We start from the raw sequence: 19,356 nt of genomic DNA, 5'->3' as shown, positions 1-19,356 counted from the left end.
ATACGTTTTCTCAATCACCTTATTAACTATTCTTAAAGATTTCAAATAAGACAATATAGTTTGGCTGAGGCCTGCGCGTCAGTTATTGATCAAGGAATTGATAATTCTTCCTAGTTCCTCTAACCCTGTCAGAAAATATGGTTCTGTATTTTCTTATTTTTTAAATCATGGAATCATAGCCTAGCATTCTCTTCGATCGGCATCTCAGAAAATTGTTATCTCCCTAGAAATTAATTTAGAAGAACCATTTGAATCACACCGCCACAGAAACGAGATGACCTCTTCTTCTTCTTCTTCTGGAAACAGTACAGTCCACCGTCTGGTGTATTGTCGTACCTCGGCTAATATTGGAAACACATTCAAGAAATACCTTCTTTCTGATTGATCGATGCATTTATTTATATTTATTTAAAAAAAAAACATGTCAAGGTGATCAGAGAACAAATTCAATTTATTATCCCAAGTCTGGGAGATTGCTGCAAACAGCTCGAGAAATCAAAACAGATTTGGGGGAAAGAACCTATAGGCATTGGTTTTATGTCCTTAATACTCTAACAAACCTAATTTAGATTCCCCAAGGTCTTCAAAACTCTACTGGAAAATGATACAAGCAGAAGACTTCGGAACTGTTATGCGATTTGTAAACTCTACACGGATTCACACATCCCCAAAGTATAATTTTCCCCCAAATGAGCTTGCTTTTGTCTGTGAAAGAAGTTTATTTTGTTTGTATTTCGCTTCAATTTGTGACCCTGATTTTAAAGCTAGAAAAAAAATCATATCAAATCAAAAGATAATAATCAGATAGAAAATCACATGATGTTTTTGTTTACATAAGGATGGGGATTGGATACTGGCAAGACTGGGGTACTTCCCAGAAACATTTTTACCTTTTTACAGAAAAGTCTAAATATATCATTGCACATTATTACGGCATGTAAAAGGGTAAATAAATCTGCAAAAAAATCTTGATATTAATTCAATCAGATTGAACATAAATTCTTATTAAAAATTATCAGTTTGGAGAATATATATATATATATATGTAAAATCACAAAAAGTTTAGTAAATGTCCTAGAAATAAAATCGTAGATTTTAATAGGAGCATAGCTCTAAAAAATGAAAGGTAAAGTCACACTCTTCGTCAGTGCCCATGATGTGACAAAAAAAAAGAGAATTAAAAATCCGTTTCTGAAGCAGTCGTGAAAAACACGTCTTTTCATGTTATATACATATATATATATATATATATATATATATATATATATATATATATATATATATATTTTATATATATATATATATATTATATATATATATATATTGAAAAAATTGACAAATGCAAACAACTTGTAACTTTCTTGTAAATAATAAACTAATATATATATCCTACGAATTTATATAAACCTGAACCTGGTTTGACTCCTATTAACCGACCTTACGATCAACGCTTCCTTAAGAATGTAGCATCTTGCCATGCCCTCTGTCACTGATCATTGTTTTGTTAAAATGGATGCGATCCAAAGCAATGATGTTGATCGTAATGAAGCCTTCTTGGTGGTCAGAAACCTGCATCATTTCCATTGATCATAACCCGGTCACATCAACGACAAAAATACTGTAATCATTACTTATTACCAGTTGTGACTGATTCACATTTAAATTTTAACTTTGTGTACATATATTCTTTTCTAAGAAAAAAAATACGAAGGCATAACATTACTGAACCAATTAGTAGACTTATGCAGAGGCCTGGAGTAAGCACAATATTTTTAAAAACACGTTAGCACGCGTCGCGATGGTACAATAACTCGACCAAGTCCCATCCATTTCCTTCCTTGGGGAATGCTTAATTGCTCCTAATGTGGTCTGGGCATGCTAAGGGCCAGTTTCATGAGGACTTACAACTATGAAGACTTTGCTATTATGGCAACGACCATGGTCACAGGGCACTGCAGTCAGTTATACTTGTTAAGGTTTCCATGAAAAATATAATAATGGCAAAGTTTTATTGTTTATCTTCATAAAACGGGCCCCAGAAGTATAGCTTGCAACGAATAAAATGCTTTGCGATCGAGTCTGACATATATAGGGTTGGATCAATCTTTAATCTACATCAATAAACGTTTCGTCTTTGTTCAACTGCATGTCGGGTAAACAAATCCGATGGGGTCCTACATTAATGTGGAACGGGTTTGTGACGTATTATGGCGACGAGGGTGTAGGATGTTTTCTTTAACCCCCACCCAGTCACATTGTACATGTTGTAATAATGAAGACATTCAATATGTACAGTCTGTAACTCATCATCATCATCTGGGACCATCGCGAATGAGTTGACAGGAAAACACAAGGGTTCTACAAAGACACAAGTCACTTTTCAATCGTATCGCAAACGTAGAAAGTAAAGGAAGGAAAAAATACTTTCTTCGGAAAGTATATAAACTGGAGAAAGAAGTAGGATTATTCAAGTTCATTGGAAGAACTGTCGTGCGATCCTTTGCGAAAGCCAAGATTGGTCTTCCGTAACTGATCGCGAAAATTGTTGAACCATTCAAAAATTTTCGACGATCAATAGGATTACCACGACTGATCTTATACTAGTAGAGCGGATTAGCTCCAAAAATCACAACAATTGTGCAAATTTTGACTAAAGCATGAAACTTTCACAAGTATTAGTATATGCCGTAAGATTTATTTTAAAGGTGGGAGGTAAATTTCAAAATGCCATTTTCGGCCGTTGCCATGGCAACGGATTAATTTCTCAAAAATGACATACATTCCCATGTAAATGGTAAATAAACATGACATAGATGACCAAAATGATAATTTTCAAGTTCCCAATTGATTATATATAAAATTTAGAAACATTCAAAATTAACAAGATAGTTCCAATTAGTCCGTTGCCATGGCAACGGCTTGTTTTTCCCCAGAAAAATAAAAAAACTGATTAAAAAAACGTTGTACAATAGGATTTATCTTTAATTTCCCCTAATTTTACAGTGTAAAACAACGATATTTTGGTTGCTCAATGTATAAACTACATCTCAAGCCATTGCCATGGCAACCAAATAACATCTAATTTACAAAAATAACATGGTAAACTAGACAATGGACAGGTGGAAAATACAACTGGAAATGACTTAATCTGTATGCTTAAGTTTTGACCCCCTCATTTGAACAAAAAATACAGAATGTGTTCTGCAGGAGTTCTTTATAAAGATAAAACATTATGTTGCCTTGGTAATGCTTGAATTAAATAAAAAAAACGAATGTTGCAAAGATCCCGTTGCCATGGCAACAGTTTATTTCCCTCTAGAAAGGTAAAAATATTGATAAAAATATAGAATACATGTATGATCATCATTCCATTTTCAATATTTTTAAGGAACTAATCAAAATATGATTGTGACTACATTTATAAATATAACATCTTAAGCCATTGCCATGGCAACCAGATAACATCTAATTTAAAAAACAACAGCAGGGATGACAAGGTTATGGATAGGTGAAAAGTACAATGAAAATTAACTTATGTATATGCATAAGGTTTGACCTACTCAATTAATTTAGGGGAAATAATACAGTGAGTGTTCTGCATGAACTAATTGGAATGATACAGATTGATGTTGCCTTGGTAATACTTGAATTCAACGATAAATATCAATGTTGCAAATTGCCTGTTGCCATAGCAACGGATCATTTAGTACCAGTTTTTATTAAAAAAGGACTATAGAATCTGGTTTTTCTTGCATTTCCCCCAATCTTAGTGTGTTAAACATAGATATGTTTGATGCAAATTGTTTTTAAAAAATCTAATGCTATTGCCATGGCAACCAAATAATATCTAATTCACAAAAAAATAATAATTTGGATGACAAGATCATGGACAGGTGGAAAATACAAATATAACTCAATATGCGAAAGGTTTGGCAAGTCATTTAATTTTAAACAAAAAATTCACTAAGTATTCTGCATGAGTTCATTCGAATAATAAATTGATGTTGCCTTGGTAATTCTTGAATTAAATGATAAATATTAATAATTCAAATGTTCTGTTGCCATGGCAACAGCTCATTTCCCCCAGAAAAGTATCAGCAGCTTTGATAAATAAAAACATGATAAAATCTGATTTTTCTTTCATTTCCCTTAAGTTAAGGGTGTTAGAAAATATATGTTTGCGGTTAATATGTAGATAACATCTTCAGCCATTGCCTTGGCAACCAATCAAGATGTAATTTATAAATACAAAAAAAAATTACTGTTGAAATGATAATGGTCAGGTGGGATGTAAAATAAAGGTTTACTTTTAAAAGCTCCATAATGTTTGACCAGTCATTAAAGGGGAATGAAACCTTTGGAACAAGTAGGCTTGTGTCGAAACAGAAAAATCAAAGAATAAGAACAAAGAAAGTTTGAGAAAAATCAGACAAATAATAAGAAAGTTATGAGCATTTGAATATTGCAATCTCTAATGCTATGGAGATCCTCCCATTGGCAACGCTACAAGGATGTGTGATGTCACACATGAACAACTTTCCCTTTGATGGACCCTGAAAATGTGTCTTTTTGCTTTTTCGTATGGTGATACAAAGTCTTTATCCATGATGTATTCTTTAAAAATCTGTATTACATGCCCTCCTATAGAAAGAATACATGTTCTACTGATAGATGTAATAAAAGAGGCAATTTAAGTGAAATATATACTAAAGTAATGGGGAGAGTTGTTCAAGAGTGACATCACACATCTTTGTCGCATTGCCAATGTGAGGATCTCCATAGCATTAGTGATCGCAATATTCAAAAGCTCATAACTTTCTCATTATTTGTCCGATTTTTCTCAAACTTTCATTGATCTGTTTCTTAGATATTTCTGTTTTCACACAAGCTATCTTGTTCCAAAGGTTTCATTCTCCTTTAAGTTTTGAACAAAAATTACAGTAAGTGTTCTGCATGAGTACAATAGCATGATAAAAACTGATGCTGCCTTGGTAATGGTTGAATTTAATATCATTTTTTTGCAAATGTGTAACGGATCGTTTTTCCCCCAGAAAATACCATCTTTGATTAAAAAAATACCTAGTAGAATCTTATTTTTCATTCATTTCCAGTAAGGTTAGGGTGTCAAACATACACGTACATGTTTGTTGTTAAATGTATAAATAACATTTTAAGGCGTTGAAATGGCAATAACATAACATTTCATTTACAAAAAAAAACATAGCTGACAAGATAATGGACCGAAGGAAAATACAATAAAATTAACTGAATATGCGTAAGGTTTGACCTACTCTTTTAATTTTGAACAAAAGTTACATTAAGTGTTATGCATGATTTCATTAGGATGACAAAAATTACTTTTGTTTTGGTAATACTTGAACATAATGATGAATATCAATGTTACAAATGGCTCCAGAAAAGTACAAATTTTGATAAAAATATGTTTATTTATTTCCTTTTCCCTTATAGGAGGTTGCTGAACATAAATATGTTACATGATAAGCACCATCTTATTTCATTATACATTGCATCGAAATAAGACCTACAAAAATCACATCAGACTTTTTTGGGCTCAAATAAATTCCTGAAACTCTAATTTTGATGCTGGACAATTACGTTTAAAGTATTCGCAGGCGGCCATTTTGAAGAGAGCGTTTTGGGGTGATTTGTGTTTTAAAGCTGTTCATCATATCAATATCTAAGGGGATTATAGGGGTTGATAAATCAAAATCTTAAGTCTATTTGAGGAGTAGACATGGTCTTGATATCCTAATCAAGGTAAATACAGTAAATCAACTTTTACATGGAGATCATGAAATCATGAAATCCTTCCTTGTTCGACTGTTTTAGCATACTTGGCTTGAAATATGATAGCAAAGCACTAGTAGGCATCATCTGCCAGGATACACCTTTTAATTCCTGCATACAAATGTCAGAAAATCGTTACTTTGTGAAAATTCCCATAATTTCTTTAAAAATTCATGAAAATTGCCGAAAATTAAAAAAAAATTCCCACAAAAGTCACGTTTATTCCCATGGAAAGTTTCCATCAAGAAAATTCCCGGGAATTTGCAACCCGTCTCCCCCCCCTCCCAAAAAAGAAAAAAAATCATTATCAAGAAAGAATACAGAGAAAGTGAAAGAGAGATGGATAAAATATGATTATTTTACGAATAATATACCAAAAAGGAAAAATTTGGAAATTTTTGCTCTGTCGCTGGCTCGGTGAGAACATTTTAAAGTAAATTTTGCTTGATATGTCATATCTGGCCCCCTCAAAATTGCACTGCTGATTTTGAAGAAGAAAATTTTGTAATACTGTGATAATTTTTAAAGTAACATATGAATCTATTCAACGCCAAGTGTAATCTATTCACTGGTTATTTTACATGAAAAGTAGACTCGTCAAATAAAAAAAAAATACCTTTACTGGTTGAAAGGTTAAAAATAATTTAAGCAAGGGTATTCCAAGATGGTGCCCTCAGTGGGTGCCATAGGCTAAAAATCCACAATTCATCCATTACTTGATAAAATGGCTTTAATTTGGTTTCTATTCATTGGTTTTAAGGATCAAGTAGTACATTGGACCAAGTTACAGGGAAAGCCAGTGGTCTGGAATGTCCAAAAATCCAAGATGGCTTCAAAAAATTTAATCTAAAATGGTTGCTTATACCTAAAGCGGACATAGCTCATTTCATATTGGCCTGGAGGATAATATTTTGGTGTCTAAATCATTGGTTTCAAGAGTAAATCATTGGTTTCAAGAGTCTAACAATATTAGTACAAGTTACAATGACAGTCGGGTGTATTCGAAAATCCAATATGGCTTCCAAAAACTATTCTAAAATGGCTGCTGATACTTAAAAGTGGAATAACTCCTTTTATATTTACCTGTGAGATATGATTTTGGTGTCTAAACCATAGTTTCAAAAGTGAAATAATAAATTAGGACATAGTTTGTTCAATATCTGTCTGGGGAATATGATTTTGATGTCTAAACCATCATCATAAAACCATGGTTTAATGCATTAGAACAAGTTACAAGGACAACCAATGGACTGGTATGTTAAAAAAAATCCAAGATGGCCTCCAAAATGGGGTCTAAATTGACTGTTGTTACTTCGAAATGGACATATAATTCATTAATAATGCACATTGGGGGTATGATTTTGGTGTCTACACTAGTGTTTCAGGGGTCAACTAATACTGTACATTGTGTCAAGTTGAATGGACAGTCAGGTGTCAATATTGTGTCCAAAAATTCAAAGATTGTTTGAAAAATGGGGGTTTTAATGTTACTTAAAAGTGGACATAGTACATCAAAAAATACTCCTGGGGATGTTATTTTGGTCTCTACATTAGAATTTCAAGGATCAAATGATACGTTGGGACTGGTTACAATGATGTATAGATGTCCATTTTGCCTGAAAATCCAAGATGGCATCAATGAATGGGTTAAAAAATGACGACTGTTACGTTGAAGTGGATATGATATCCACTTGTGAGAATCTACCTTGGATTTTGGACAAAATTGAAAATTAACCATCCTTGTTACTTGTCCTAATGTAATAGTGGACCCTTCATACCACAGTGTAGACACCAAAGATGTTTCTCACAGGTTGTATGAACTCTGATAATTTTTGAGTGATAGAAGTCATTTTAGATTCCATTTTGGTCACCCTCTTGGATTTTTAGGCAATTTGGACAACTGGATATCATTGTAACAAGTCTAAACGTATTTTTCGAAACTTTAAACCAAAGTTTGAACACCAAAATCATTTTTCCTTGGTTGACTTTCAATGAACTATGTCAATTTTTAAGCAACAGACTCCAATTAAACCCCGATTGTTTGAAGCCATCTTAGATGTTTAGACATATTGGATTACTCACTGTCCTTGTAACTTGTTCCATGTCATGATGTATTTACTGACTTTTAAAACCATGGTTTAGATATCAAAATAATATGCCCTTGGCAGATATTACACGAAATATGTCAATTCTTTAGTAACAGGGCTATTCTATAATCCATTTTTTGAAGCCACCTTGGATTTTTGACATACTTGACCACTGAGTGTTCTTGTAACTTGTCCTAATGTATAGTTTGACACATTTCACCATGGCATAAACTTATTCCAGGCTATTAAACAATCTACGTTTTTTTAATGCAGCAACAACAATTTTAGACTCAAAGCCATCTTGGATTTTTTAAATATACTGGACAACTGACTGTCCGTGTAACTTGTCATAGTGTATTACTTGACCATTGAAACCATGGTCTAGACACCAAATCATATATCCCAGACGGATATGAAATAAGCTATGTCCATTTATATATCAACAGCCATTTCAAACTCCATTTTTGGAAGCTGTCTCAGGGTCTTGGACACATCAGACCACTGGCTGTCCTTGTAACTAGTCACAATATACTACTTCACCCTTAAAACCATTGCATATAAACCACATTAAGCCACTGGAATTATATGTAATTTGGTTGCCATGGCAATGGCATAAGTTATTTGTATATCAACAGCAAACATAATGCTTTGCACTCTAAAATTAGGGGAAATTTATGACAAAATGCAGATTCTAAACTGTTTTTCGATCAAATTTGGTACTTTATTCGGAAAAAAAGGAGTCATTGCCATGGCAACGGGCTATATGTAACAGTGATATTTATCATTAAATTCAAGCATTACCAAGGCAACCTCAAATTTTATCATTCTAATGAACTAATGCGAACCACTGTAATCTTTGTTCAAAATTAATTGACTGGGTCAAACCTTGAGTTAATGGATTGCATTTTCCACCTGTCCATTATCATGTCAACCATGTTATTTTTTTCAAATTAGATGTTATTTGGTTGCCATGACAATGGCTTAAGCTATAATTTGAATGTTAACAGGAAACATATAAATTCTTACCATTAAATTAGGGGAAATGAAAGAAAAATCAGAGTCCAAAGTCCTTTTTCTAATCAAAACTAGAACTTTTTTGCGTAAATGAGCCGTTGCTATGGCAACAGGTCATTTGCAACATTGATATTTATCGTTGAATTCAAGTGTTACTAAGGTAACATCAATGTTTATCATTCTAATTAGTTCATGAAGAACACTCACTGTATACTGTTTCCCCTAAATTAATTGAGTAGGTCAAAACTTATGCATAAAAGTTATTTTCATTGGATTTTTCACCTATCCATAACCCTGTCATCCCTGTCATTGATTTTTTTTAATTAGATGTTATTTGGTTGCCATGGCAATGGCTTAAGATGTTATATTTATAAATGCAGTCACAAACATATATTTTTATTAGTTCCTTAAAAATATTGAAAATGGAATGATGATCGTATTCTACATTTTTATCAATATTTTTACCTTTCTAGAGGGAAATATGCTGTTGCCATGGCAACGGGATCTTTGCAACATTTGTTTTTTAAATTTAATTCAAGCATTACCAAGGCAACATAATGTTTTATCTTTATAAAGAACTCCTGCAGAACACTTTCTGTATTTTTTTTCAAATGAGGGGGTCAAAACTTAAGCATACAGATTAAGTCATTTCCAGTTGTATTTTCCACCTGTCCATTGTCTTGTTAACCATTTAATTTTTGTAAATTGATGTTATTTGGTTGCCATGGCAACGGCTTGAGATGTAGTTTATACATTGAGCAACCAAAATATCATTGTTCAACACTGTAAAATTCGGGAAAATTAAAGATAAATCCTATTCTACAACGTTTTTTTAATCAGTTTTTTTATTTTTCTGGGGAAAAACAAGTCGTTGCCATGGCAACGGACCAATTGGAACTATCTTGTTAATTTTGAATGTTTCTAAATTTTATATATATTCATTTGGGAGCTTAAAAATTATCATTTTGGTCATCTATATCATGTTTATTTAGCATTTACATGGGAATGTATGTCATTTTTGAGAAATTAATCCGTTGCCATGGCAACGGCCGAAAATGGCATTTTAAAATTTACCTCCCATCTTTAAAATAAATCTTAGGGCATATACTTATACTTGTGAAAGTTTCATGCTTTAGTCAAAATTTGCACAATTGTTCGGCTAATCCGCTCTACTATACCCCCATCTCACTAGATGGCGATTCCACTGCGATCGTCAAAAATCGACAAAGCGTGGTATAACGTAGCTTGATCGTGCCTTGATCTTTTCAATCTTCTCCGTCGTACCTCGATCTTTTCTAAAGCGGCAAGGATCGCCACCATCTTTATGGTCGCCACAAAATTTTGAACATGTTCAAAACTTACGTAGCGAGATCGCGGAGGTGCTAAAGCGCATCACAATCGAGTCATGAGCGTATTACAAACGACATATTCGTAGCTGTAACGGAGCCCCAACGCATAAAGCGTAGTGTAAGCGCATTAAAAGCGGCACCGATCGCCCTTGGTTTTCAGTCCCATTCCCAAGACAATTCTGCTACGCTGCTTCCGTTTACAAGGCGACTGCCTTGCGTTCGACACGCTTCACACAGCTTCCACCACGACGCTTCTTTCTTTGGGTGGCATGTGGCACACGTTCTCAGCCCGCTACAGGCGTTCGCATTGCGCTTTTGCTGCGCCGCTGATGACTGGGCAGCGATTGCGCAACAACCGTCCGCGCTGCTTTAAAACGCCGTGCCGATGGTGGCGGATTATCATATTTGCACCAGATTACGAGGCGATACCACGGCGTTTTCAAACATACCTCCCAGAAAAGGACCAGAAAAGGGAAAGCTGACCAAGCTACCCCTCTTAGGCCGGCGGTCGAAGAGGAAGATCAAGGGGTTATGGTGGTGGTAGAGGAGGAGGAGGAAGAGGAGGGGGTACAGGAGGAGGATGAAAATCTTACTGCTGAGCCAGCTGGAAAGAGAAAAAAGACGCTCACATGTCTTGATGACGAAATGGGTTACCTCTGCAGAAATAAATAAATTGATTATGTTTTGAAAATAAATTGAATTCTAACCACAGTGACAGTAGACAACATCAAATTTTGTTAATGATTCGCTCACTAATGTATTGATTGGGAAATGCAATCTTTAGGGAGATTCTGGCATTGTGCCCCCTCCCCCTCCCTTTTTATGAGTGCTCTCACATCAGTAGACTACTTCTTGTCAGCAAATTTGAAAGGAATTTACCAAATATTTTTGAGTGACAAACTTTGTGGAAAAAAATAAACAGAATATCAAAGATTTTTATGCTCTTTTATGAAATTCTGGATGCATCCCTTAATAATTAACTATTAGGCTCATCGACATCTTTTGAATGAAATTTTAAAAATATTGTATATTATGACTTAGATGACAGCCAGGATCGGACCCTGTATCTTTTTGGCCTCCTCCTTCTCCTGTCCTCGCATTCAACTTTAAACTGATGTTCTTTTAGAATGCCAAGATGTATAAGTCCAACCAAATTCTGGACATCCATATTGGTCGGAGGTTGGCAATCGACTGAAAAATGTGTCATGTGCCGCGATTAGTATGCCAATTGCTTGAAATCGTTTCAAGAGCCCATCATGAACGTAACATAATCGCTTCATTTGTAGCACCACCGTACCGAGGTCCTAATTAGCGTATGAGCCTCGTTGTACGATCGCTTTGATCGCAGAAGCAGCGCATCACATCTGCCTCGAATCGTCGCAAGAAAGTGGCATCGTCGTACTTTCAGCGTATTACCATCGCCTTCAGCGCAGGTCGGTCGCATAGAAGTTGCAGTGCAATCGTCTCGCAGGCTAAAAATAGAATTCGAGGAAGATTCTGCTACGATTTGCGGGATTTACACAGATCGCCATGGTCGCCACGATCGCCTTCCTAGTGAGATGGGGGTATTATATGATCTGATATACGATCTGATAAGGTCACACTACGAGTACCCCACGATTAAGTACGCCGTTCGAATCGTTGCGCAAAACGTGACAGTGGGAACAAGGTGTGAAAGAACATGAAGAAGCTTCGACTCGACGTCCCGATTCGGCTCCTTTATTCTGCGTTGTGCTTAATCCCCAAGTGATCATTTCAAATTCGAGGTCAAATCTAACTGACATACCCTATTGTTACGACAGACTGACCCTTTCCTGTGGCGGTATGGTCAGGACAAGGTAAGTGAAATGTCTCTATTTTGTGTTTACAGTATTATAATACTATGCCTATAACGAGGTTAATATTGTCTTGGCTCATTGCAATAATACGTTCAGACTAAATAAGTCCTTTTAACCTTTCCCTGGATACTCAGTCCAGCATACCAGTCCTAAACTTGCGGCATACCTATACTAACACCGATGGACGGTTTTAGAACGATGAGTTCTATCTAACTCCTCTTCCTCGCTACCTATTTTATGACGGTGTTGTGATCGCCTGCGCGCGCATGTTGGCGCCACCAGAAACCGAGCGTCAAGCTGAGATAAGTATTTCTCTTTGCTGGCGCGGCGGCCGATATTCGACGGCATTTCATTACACGTCCCTCATCATCAACGTTTGGCCATCTCTCACTTCGCGAGTAGGTGATCTAAGAGTGCTCTAAGAAAGATGGGAGACGGTTTGATATTTCATCTGGTCTGCCTTCTGGCCTGTATAACCCTGGTGATTGGGTACAATATTCAGAACGTCAACAAACGTAAGTCTATTTTCTTTCCCTTCTATACCTATTTACATTATAGAGTTTTTCATTATTTTGCATATTAGGATATATAAGTGATATAAATTAGTGTAAGAGTTAGACTATCTCGTTGAAACGTCCCTGGTGAATTTGGTGTTCTGATATTTATCGTAAAAACTATGTCGACGAACAAGCCTTTTTTACGTCACGTAACCATAGGAAGTCTGCATTATGGAGTTTCAAAGGGTGCCAATGATCTATCATGAATGGGTGGGGGAGGAAATATTGCTTGTAACCAAGAAAAAAAAAATTTATGACGGTGCTGCCGTCGAAACTACCAAATCCCTTTCTTCGGAAGAAAATTTTAAATGGTATTCAAATTCTCTCATAGGAAATCGTCGCTAAGGCCCTTCCCCGGCCTTAATAAACCGTGTTTGGGTATGGATGGTATCATTTAAATGTTATACAGCTACATCAATGGATACTGATACTAGGAATATATTTTAATGCATGGTTTATTCGAACAATGATTACATAAAAGAATCAGCGTATAGTTATTGGCCCTATTGTGATGTGTGAGGGTGCGTGTGTGTGTGGGGGGGGGGATGTGTGGGGTGCGTGTGTGTGTGTGGGGGGAATGTGTGGGGTGCGTGTGTGTGCGTGTCTGTGTGAGGAATGTTGCTAGGCACAACAAGGTGTCTTCAGATTCATACAGTACCCAAAATAATATGACAAAGTACATACAAACGCAGGCCATTTCGTATAGGCGAGTGGTATATAGAATAAAATTGTTTTAAACAAATAAGGGTAAAAAGTGATAAAAGAATGCACCATCGGGGAAAATCGCAGTAGAGGTTTGAAGGCCTATTTTAGGATGGTAACTAATTGATAAAATCTTCGATATTCGTTTATCAGGTCATGTCCTAGTTAACCTGCTTCCAAGATCATTTCGGTCATCCTGACCAATTATTATTATTATTATTTTAATTTCCAATGCATTTCCGTCAGAGCATTCGGAGTTCTGGTTCGAGACATGTGTGTATTTAGGGGAGGGGGGCAGTGTTACCCCTTGTTTATTGAGATATGCGGTTTCTTTGGATATTGTACGATATTTTTGTTGCGTTATATATGGATGTCACATTCAGGATAACCACAGCTTTGTGAAAAGTAGCGCCAACATGTCAAACAAAATAAAGTATTTGATTTTGTCACATAAAAACAATTATAAAACGTTTATATGTAAACAGATCTAAACATCTTATTTCCATTCTTTACTTATTGTTTTGCATGATAAAGTTTTAATATACGGATGGGAAATGTTACTTTATGTTGGATATACATCGCGAAATGATTAGTAATAATCCAGTCATGCTAAAACGATGAGTACATGGACAAATAGCACTGGTTTTTTTTTATATTTCGCTCGCCCATCATGCCCATTGGTGTAACAGTTTAAATGGTAATATTCAATTTCTAGACTTGATAAAAATGTATATTACACTGTGGTACTTGCTTGTTTCCCTCGAAAATAACGTTCTTGTTTGGTGATCGGATGTGGTACACAAAACTCTGCCTGGAATAAAAACAAAATGGGACTTTACAGACGTGAGAGCTTACCCTACCAGGAAAGGTTTTTCCGTTCACCGTTTCCGATTCTTCCAACAGTCAACACTAGAAGTAGAAAATTCAATACACCTATGTTTTGTACAAACAATCAAAATCTACTTGCAAATTGTTTACATTATGTGCGGGAATGACTGATTGAATCCGATGACCGGGGTAATAACATATCTGTAAAGCGCTTAGACATGTCCTTCCGATGTATTATTATATTATTATTCCAATGACTCGCCAGAAATTTAAAAAATGAGAGAAAAAGTATAATGAAGTCAGCTAAAATTGCTGCGTCTTATGATTCAAAATGTATGTCACGTCCTGAAGTCTCTTCACGGATTGGCCTTTGACGGTCATTACCCTTGACAGACAAACATGTTTCTGGAAATAATCTGCATCCAACAACAAATTGGAAAGCACTCAGGAACTCATCGCCTGATCATTGCCAAGAGTTCTAAGGTCATAGAAATGACGCTTTGCGAGTCCGATCTTCATTACCATGGTCAAAGTTCGAGAGAGCTACCCTTTCCAGGTCAGGGCCGTTTCACAAAGCACGCTGTCAGTGATTTTCACCGACAACAGTTATAAGCTACTGAAATCCGTGCATCTGATTGGCTGAGAGCAGTGAAAAATAAATAGCAAGTCGATTCATGTAAGGGCTCCAAGGTCTACATCCAGGAATTTCAACTCTGTTTTTTTTCTGAGTCAAGTGCTCCTTGACACCAGATCGACGATCATCAGTAACCTTTCATCGTTCTGTGATTTTCCCCATTGGGATTGATGTTATTCGGATGTTCCTGGGTTATCGGAGAATCAGCGATGACACTTTGATGGTTTTCATTCCAGATCGTTTACATTTTAATCTGGAATTTGATCAATATCAAACCATCTCCACAAATCTGATGACTTGTCATAAACAAGTCAAAGAAAACAGATTGCTTATATGAATGCTGTCCTTAAAATGGTTGCGGTTGGTCATTTATCTTATGCGGATAAGACAAATGGTTCTAGCATCCTTTTGCTGACTGGTACGTGAATGTCCATATAGACGCTCTAGACCCAGGGCTGGGGAAGAATTACTGTAACATGGAATGCTTAGCCAATTCTTAAAAATGCATTTCGATATCAAGACACAAAGCGCGACAGGTCTAAGATACGAGGTCTAAGAGAGCGCCATTTGCCGTCCGAGCATTCTTTTCAATCAATAAGCCGTCCCATATACACGTAAGGATGGTAAAATGTAAGGAAAAGTGTTTTGTGTGTGCCTAATTCGTATACTAGTATTGCGATATCCCTGTAAAATGTAATGATATAAGATTACAGTAAATGATAACACGCGTAATTTGATGTATGCATGTTTAACTCATAGTATATTATTGTCACAGAGATTACAAACATTATTTCCTATAACATTATTCAGAGTGAACAATTAGAAATTTCCAAATAATTTGGTTCAGTTACCCAGAATGTACACAAGGTGATCATGCGATAGTAAAAACAGATAATGTGAATAAAATTTTGCCTTAGAACGGATACTTCAAAGTACATTGCTCTATACAATCAATTGATTTAGCAAAATGACCTGAATGTAAGAAGCAATCTTTACGTGTGTTGTACCTATCATTTCTCCACCCAACCACAAGCTTTTGGCAATTTCGGAGTAATATCCTACTGTACTATTCGCCCTGATGATAAGTGGGTGTTTCCTCGATTATTAAGACACATTACGTATTTTTTTAACGATAGATAACGTAACCCAAACCTAAAATAATTATTATTCAGTATAGTGCAACTTCATAGCAACGATAAACCAGAACTTTCCTATCATATCTCCAATTACATTAGCGTAATAGTAAAATATTTCCAGTATTGAGAGTTGGGTTTTTGATACCCTTTTCAGGGAACTAAACCACTCGACTTGACTGCATCGTTTCCAAGACGTGTACTCGTCACATCTAATTACCTTTGACAACCTCTATACTTCTATCTGAGAATAGGTCAAGTACATCCAGTTTGTCTAATGGCGGGAAATTTTAGGAAGCCTCTAGCAAGATAGACAGAAATTATCGAGCAGAGGCTCAAGAAGATTTGATAAAAAAATCTTGATTTGTGGTCTAATATGAAAAAAAGAAAATAATTTATCTGACAAATATCTGACAAATAAATTTATATTATCTGCTTACGTGGCGATGAATACCAGAACACATGCAATCAGTGAAGACGAAAAACAATGAGCAGGAGGAGGGGAAGAAAAGAATGAATATGAAAATGAAGACAGTAAAAGTGAAGAAGAGTAGACGAAACAGAAAAGGGCACCAGCAACAATAATAATAGAAAACATGAATACAATAATGAAAAGATGAAAAGATCAAAGAAGTATTAAAAAGGAGAAATAAAATGATTATGAGTAGTACTAAAATAAATAGGGAAACAAGACAATGAAAATGTAGGAGAAAAGCTCGCCAGATGAAGAGTTATTATCCCCGTTTCTATTTTTTTAAAAACATTTTAAAAGTCTACTTCGTTTTGGCCTTTTCACAAAATTCTTTCGAAAGATTCAATCGAGAAAAAAATCTTCCCGGTTGTTATTTATTCTTGAACATTTTACACCCTCTTGTCCCCTCCCTTGGTAGATAGAAATCATATGTTAAGCCATTAGAAGAAGAAGGCGGAGGAGGAGACGAAAAAGAAGAAGAACAGCAACATCAGCTAGGAAATATAGAATTAGAATTGTTGATTTACAGTTTGCAGATGACCATGTTGACTTTGAAAACAGAGGAATCAGAGGAGGTAGAGACAATGTCGCAAAGGGAATTTAATGTGAAATGATTTTGAAACCATTGAAAACAATATCCAGATGACTCTTCCAAGTAATCCGCTTTCTACAGCCTACATGACCGAGTTCTCTTGGGTTAGTTTCAATGCCTGATGGTGTACGTGCGCAACAAGCTTGTGTCAAGGGCTAACTGAGCCAGCAATTTATTTTGGCGCGTCGGAGACCAGATTTGAAACCATAAAAGAGAATAGTGAGTTTTAGCTTCCACGAAGTACGACGAATTCAACAACACAGTAAATATATTGAAAAATGCCCATCAAATGATAATGAACAGCTGGGAGGTCTCTGACGAAAATTGGTGAACCGGAAGAGCAGTTTCCTCCCAAGTTTCGGAGGTGACGAAAAATTGCAAATATGTCGTCAGTCCAGAGTCCAGCATGAAACTGCTGTTTGGATACACCAATTTTAGACAAAGACTTCTTAGTTGTTCATTGTCATGAAGGTCATTTTTACACTACATTTTCTATGGTCTTGAATCTGTCGCCCGTCGTGGAAATGGAAAACTCCCTCGTGTCTCTAGAGACGAAACCATCCGTAATCCATGTCACAGTGTCAATTTCGAAACACATGGACGTATTTAACCCCAACATGGAGGTGTTCTTGAAAATTCATCAGGGGCCCACTTTTGTTTTCGATTCTTGTTTGTACTCTATCAGACCAGACTCAAGATGTAAATTGCAACATGATTGCAAGGAATGAAACTTTGGGGAGGAGTGAAAAGAGGAAAGAATGCAAGCGGAGCATGAACGGGAAAGAGGAGAAGAAGTCTATACTTTAGAAAAGAAGAAGATGAACGGTGCTTTGGGATATAAATTTTAATTGTACAATGCTCTAATGTTGTTGTTATTGTTTTTTTACCCATGATTTATACAGGGAAAATTGGTATGCTGAATTGATCATCAAAGAACGTTCTATAACTTGATCATTTAAACACCAACTTAGCGCCTATGAAGCCAGGATTCGTTTCAGGGGGGGGGGGGCTGGTAGGGAACACGCAAAAAATGTATATCAATTTTTTACAGAGCACGCTCTCTATTGGACAGGATGCAGGGATGGGAGAAATAACATCCCGCGCAAAGCGCGGAAGCTTTGATTTTTCATAAATCTTACTGAATGTTCAATCGGTTTTTGTACGATTGAATGAGAAATATATCGTTAGCATATTATACTGCATTCCCAGCGATTCGCGAGAAAGTTTCAATTTTTTAAATGGATGAATGTAAAGGGAGTGAAAAGTATTTACCCCTATAAGATAAAGAAAACTGTTTCAATAATCTTATAACATAGACCTACATGAATTTTAAGAACGATATTAACCGTCATGTTGTATATCCCTGTTTTGTATTGACATATCTGGGGCCCATTTCATGAGGATTATATGTTAACCGTGATTTTGATTGGCTACTGATCCCAATTACTATGATAGTTGCCAGTATAGCAAAGTTACAACAGGTAGAAGTCCTTTATGAAACGGGTCCCTGCAATTTGAATAGCGGATGTTGGACGATGAATCCAACCGAACTTCCAATGGCCAATCGGATGATCTCTAGTAAAATTAATATACCGTGTGAGTAAAAAAGAAATGACACCTAACCAATTGCCAATTTAAGGAAAAAATATGTCATGAACAAAAATAATTAATTATATATGACCTGAAAGAGTTCGTTTTCCAAATAATTTGATTTATTTATGTGGAATATGTTTACGCTTGGATAACCATGAGGTATTCTTTGCAGTGATGTAAATTTTGGTTTGCGCCAAATGAATGAATCCAGATGTAAATGATTTCATAATCCTACAAGGGTTGTATTAAAATCCCTTTTAAAATACCTTTTCAGTAATTTACATTATAATTGTTTAATGAGCACATTTTAGTATCAATTCTCAAATTAACTTCATTGAAAATGGATTAGCAAATATGTTCACCAACTCATGTAGGATTTTGACATCATCTGGATTCATTCATTGAAGTCATGCCTTACTTTGGCGCAAGTCAAAATTTACATCACTACAAAGAATACCTACTGTCTACTGATTATCGAAGACATACAGCATAAATATTGTATCAAATTATTTGGGAGAAAATACTCTTTCAAGTCATATATAATAATTATGTGTTCATGACATATCTTTCCTTTAAACTTAGAATTTGTGACTTGTGAGGTGTCTAGTTTTTTTTTACTCACAATCACATGTTTTATATCGGTAACAGCCCGAATGTTCATGTGAAGCCAGTAAACGCGTCTCCAGGCTTCCCAATGGTGTGCTACCTTTATGAATAAAACAAAAACATTCCTAGCCAGCTATATTTGG

The 19,356-nt window shown here is 35.7% G+C and overlaps 1 protein-coding gene across 1 annotated transcript in view; it reads left to right on the top strand.

Moving 5' to 3' along the window:
• The first annotated feature begins 17,064 nt into the window (after positions 1–17,064).
• LOC129255826 (uncharacterized) overlaps positions 17,065–19,356 on the top strand; it is a 72,535-nt gene continuing 70,243 nt past the window's right edge. Inside the window, exon 1 of the mRNA XM_064097959.1 lies at positions 17,065–17,118. Within this exon, the coding sequence (XP_063954029.1) occupies positions 17,065–17,118 (54 nt within the window). The remainder of the gene's footprint in view (positions 17,119–19,356) is intronic.

The sequence above is a fragment of the Lytechinus pictus genome, chromosome 3, assembly GCF_037042905.1.
Source record: "Lytechinus pictus isolate F3 Inbred chromosome 3, Lp3.0, whole genome shotgun sequence".
Lineage (NCBI taxonomy): Eukaryota > Metazoa > Echinodermata > Echinoidea > Temnopleuroida > Toxopneustidae > Lytechinus > Lytechinus pictus.
The sequence above is the reverse complement of the archived record's forward strand: the minus strand, read 5'-3'. Positions and strand labels throughout refer to the sequence as shown.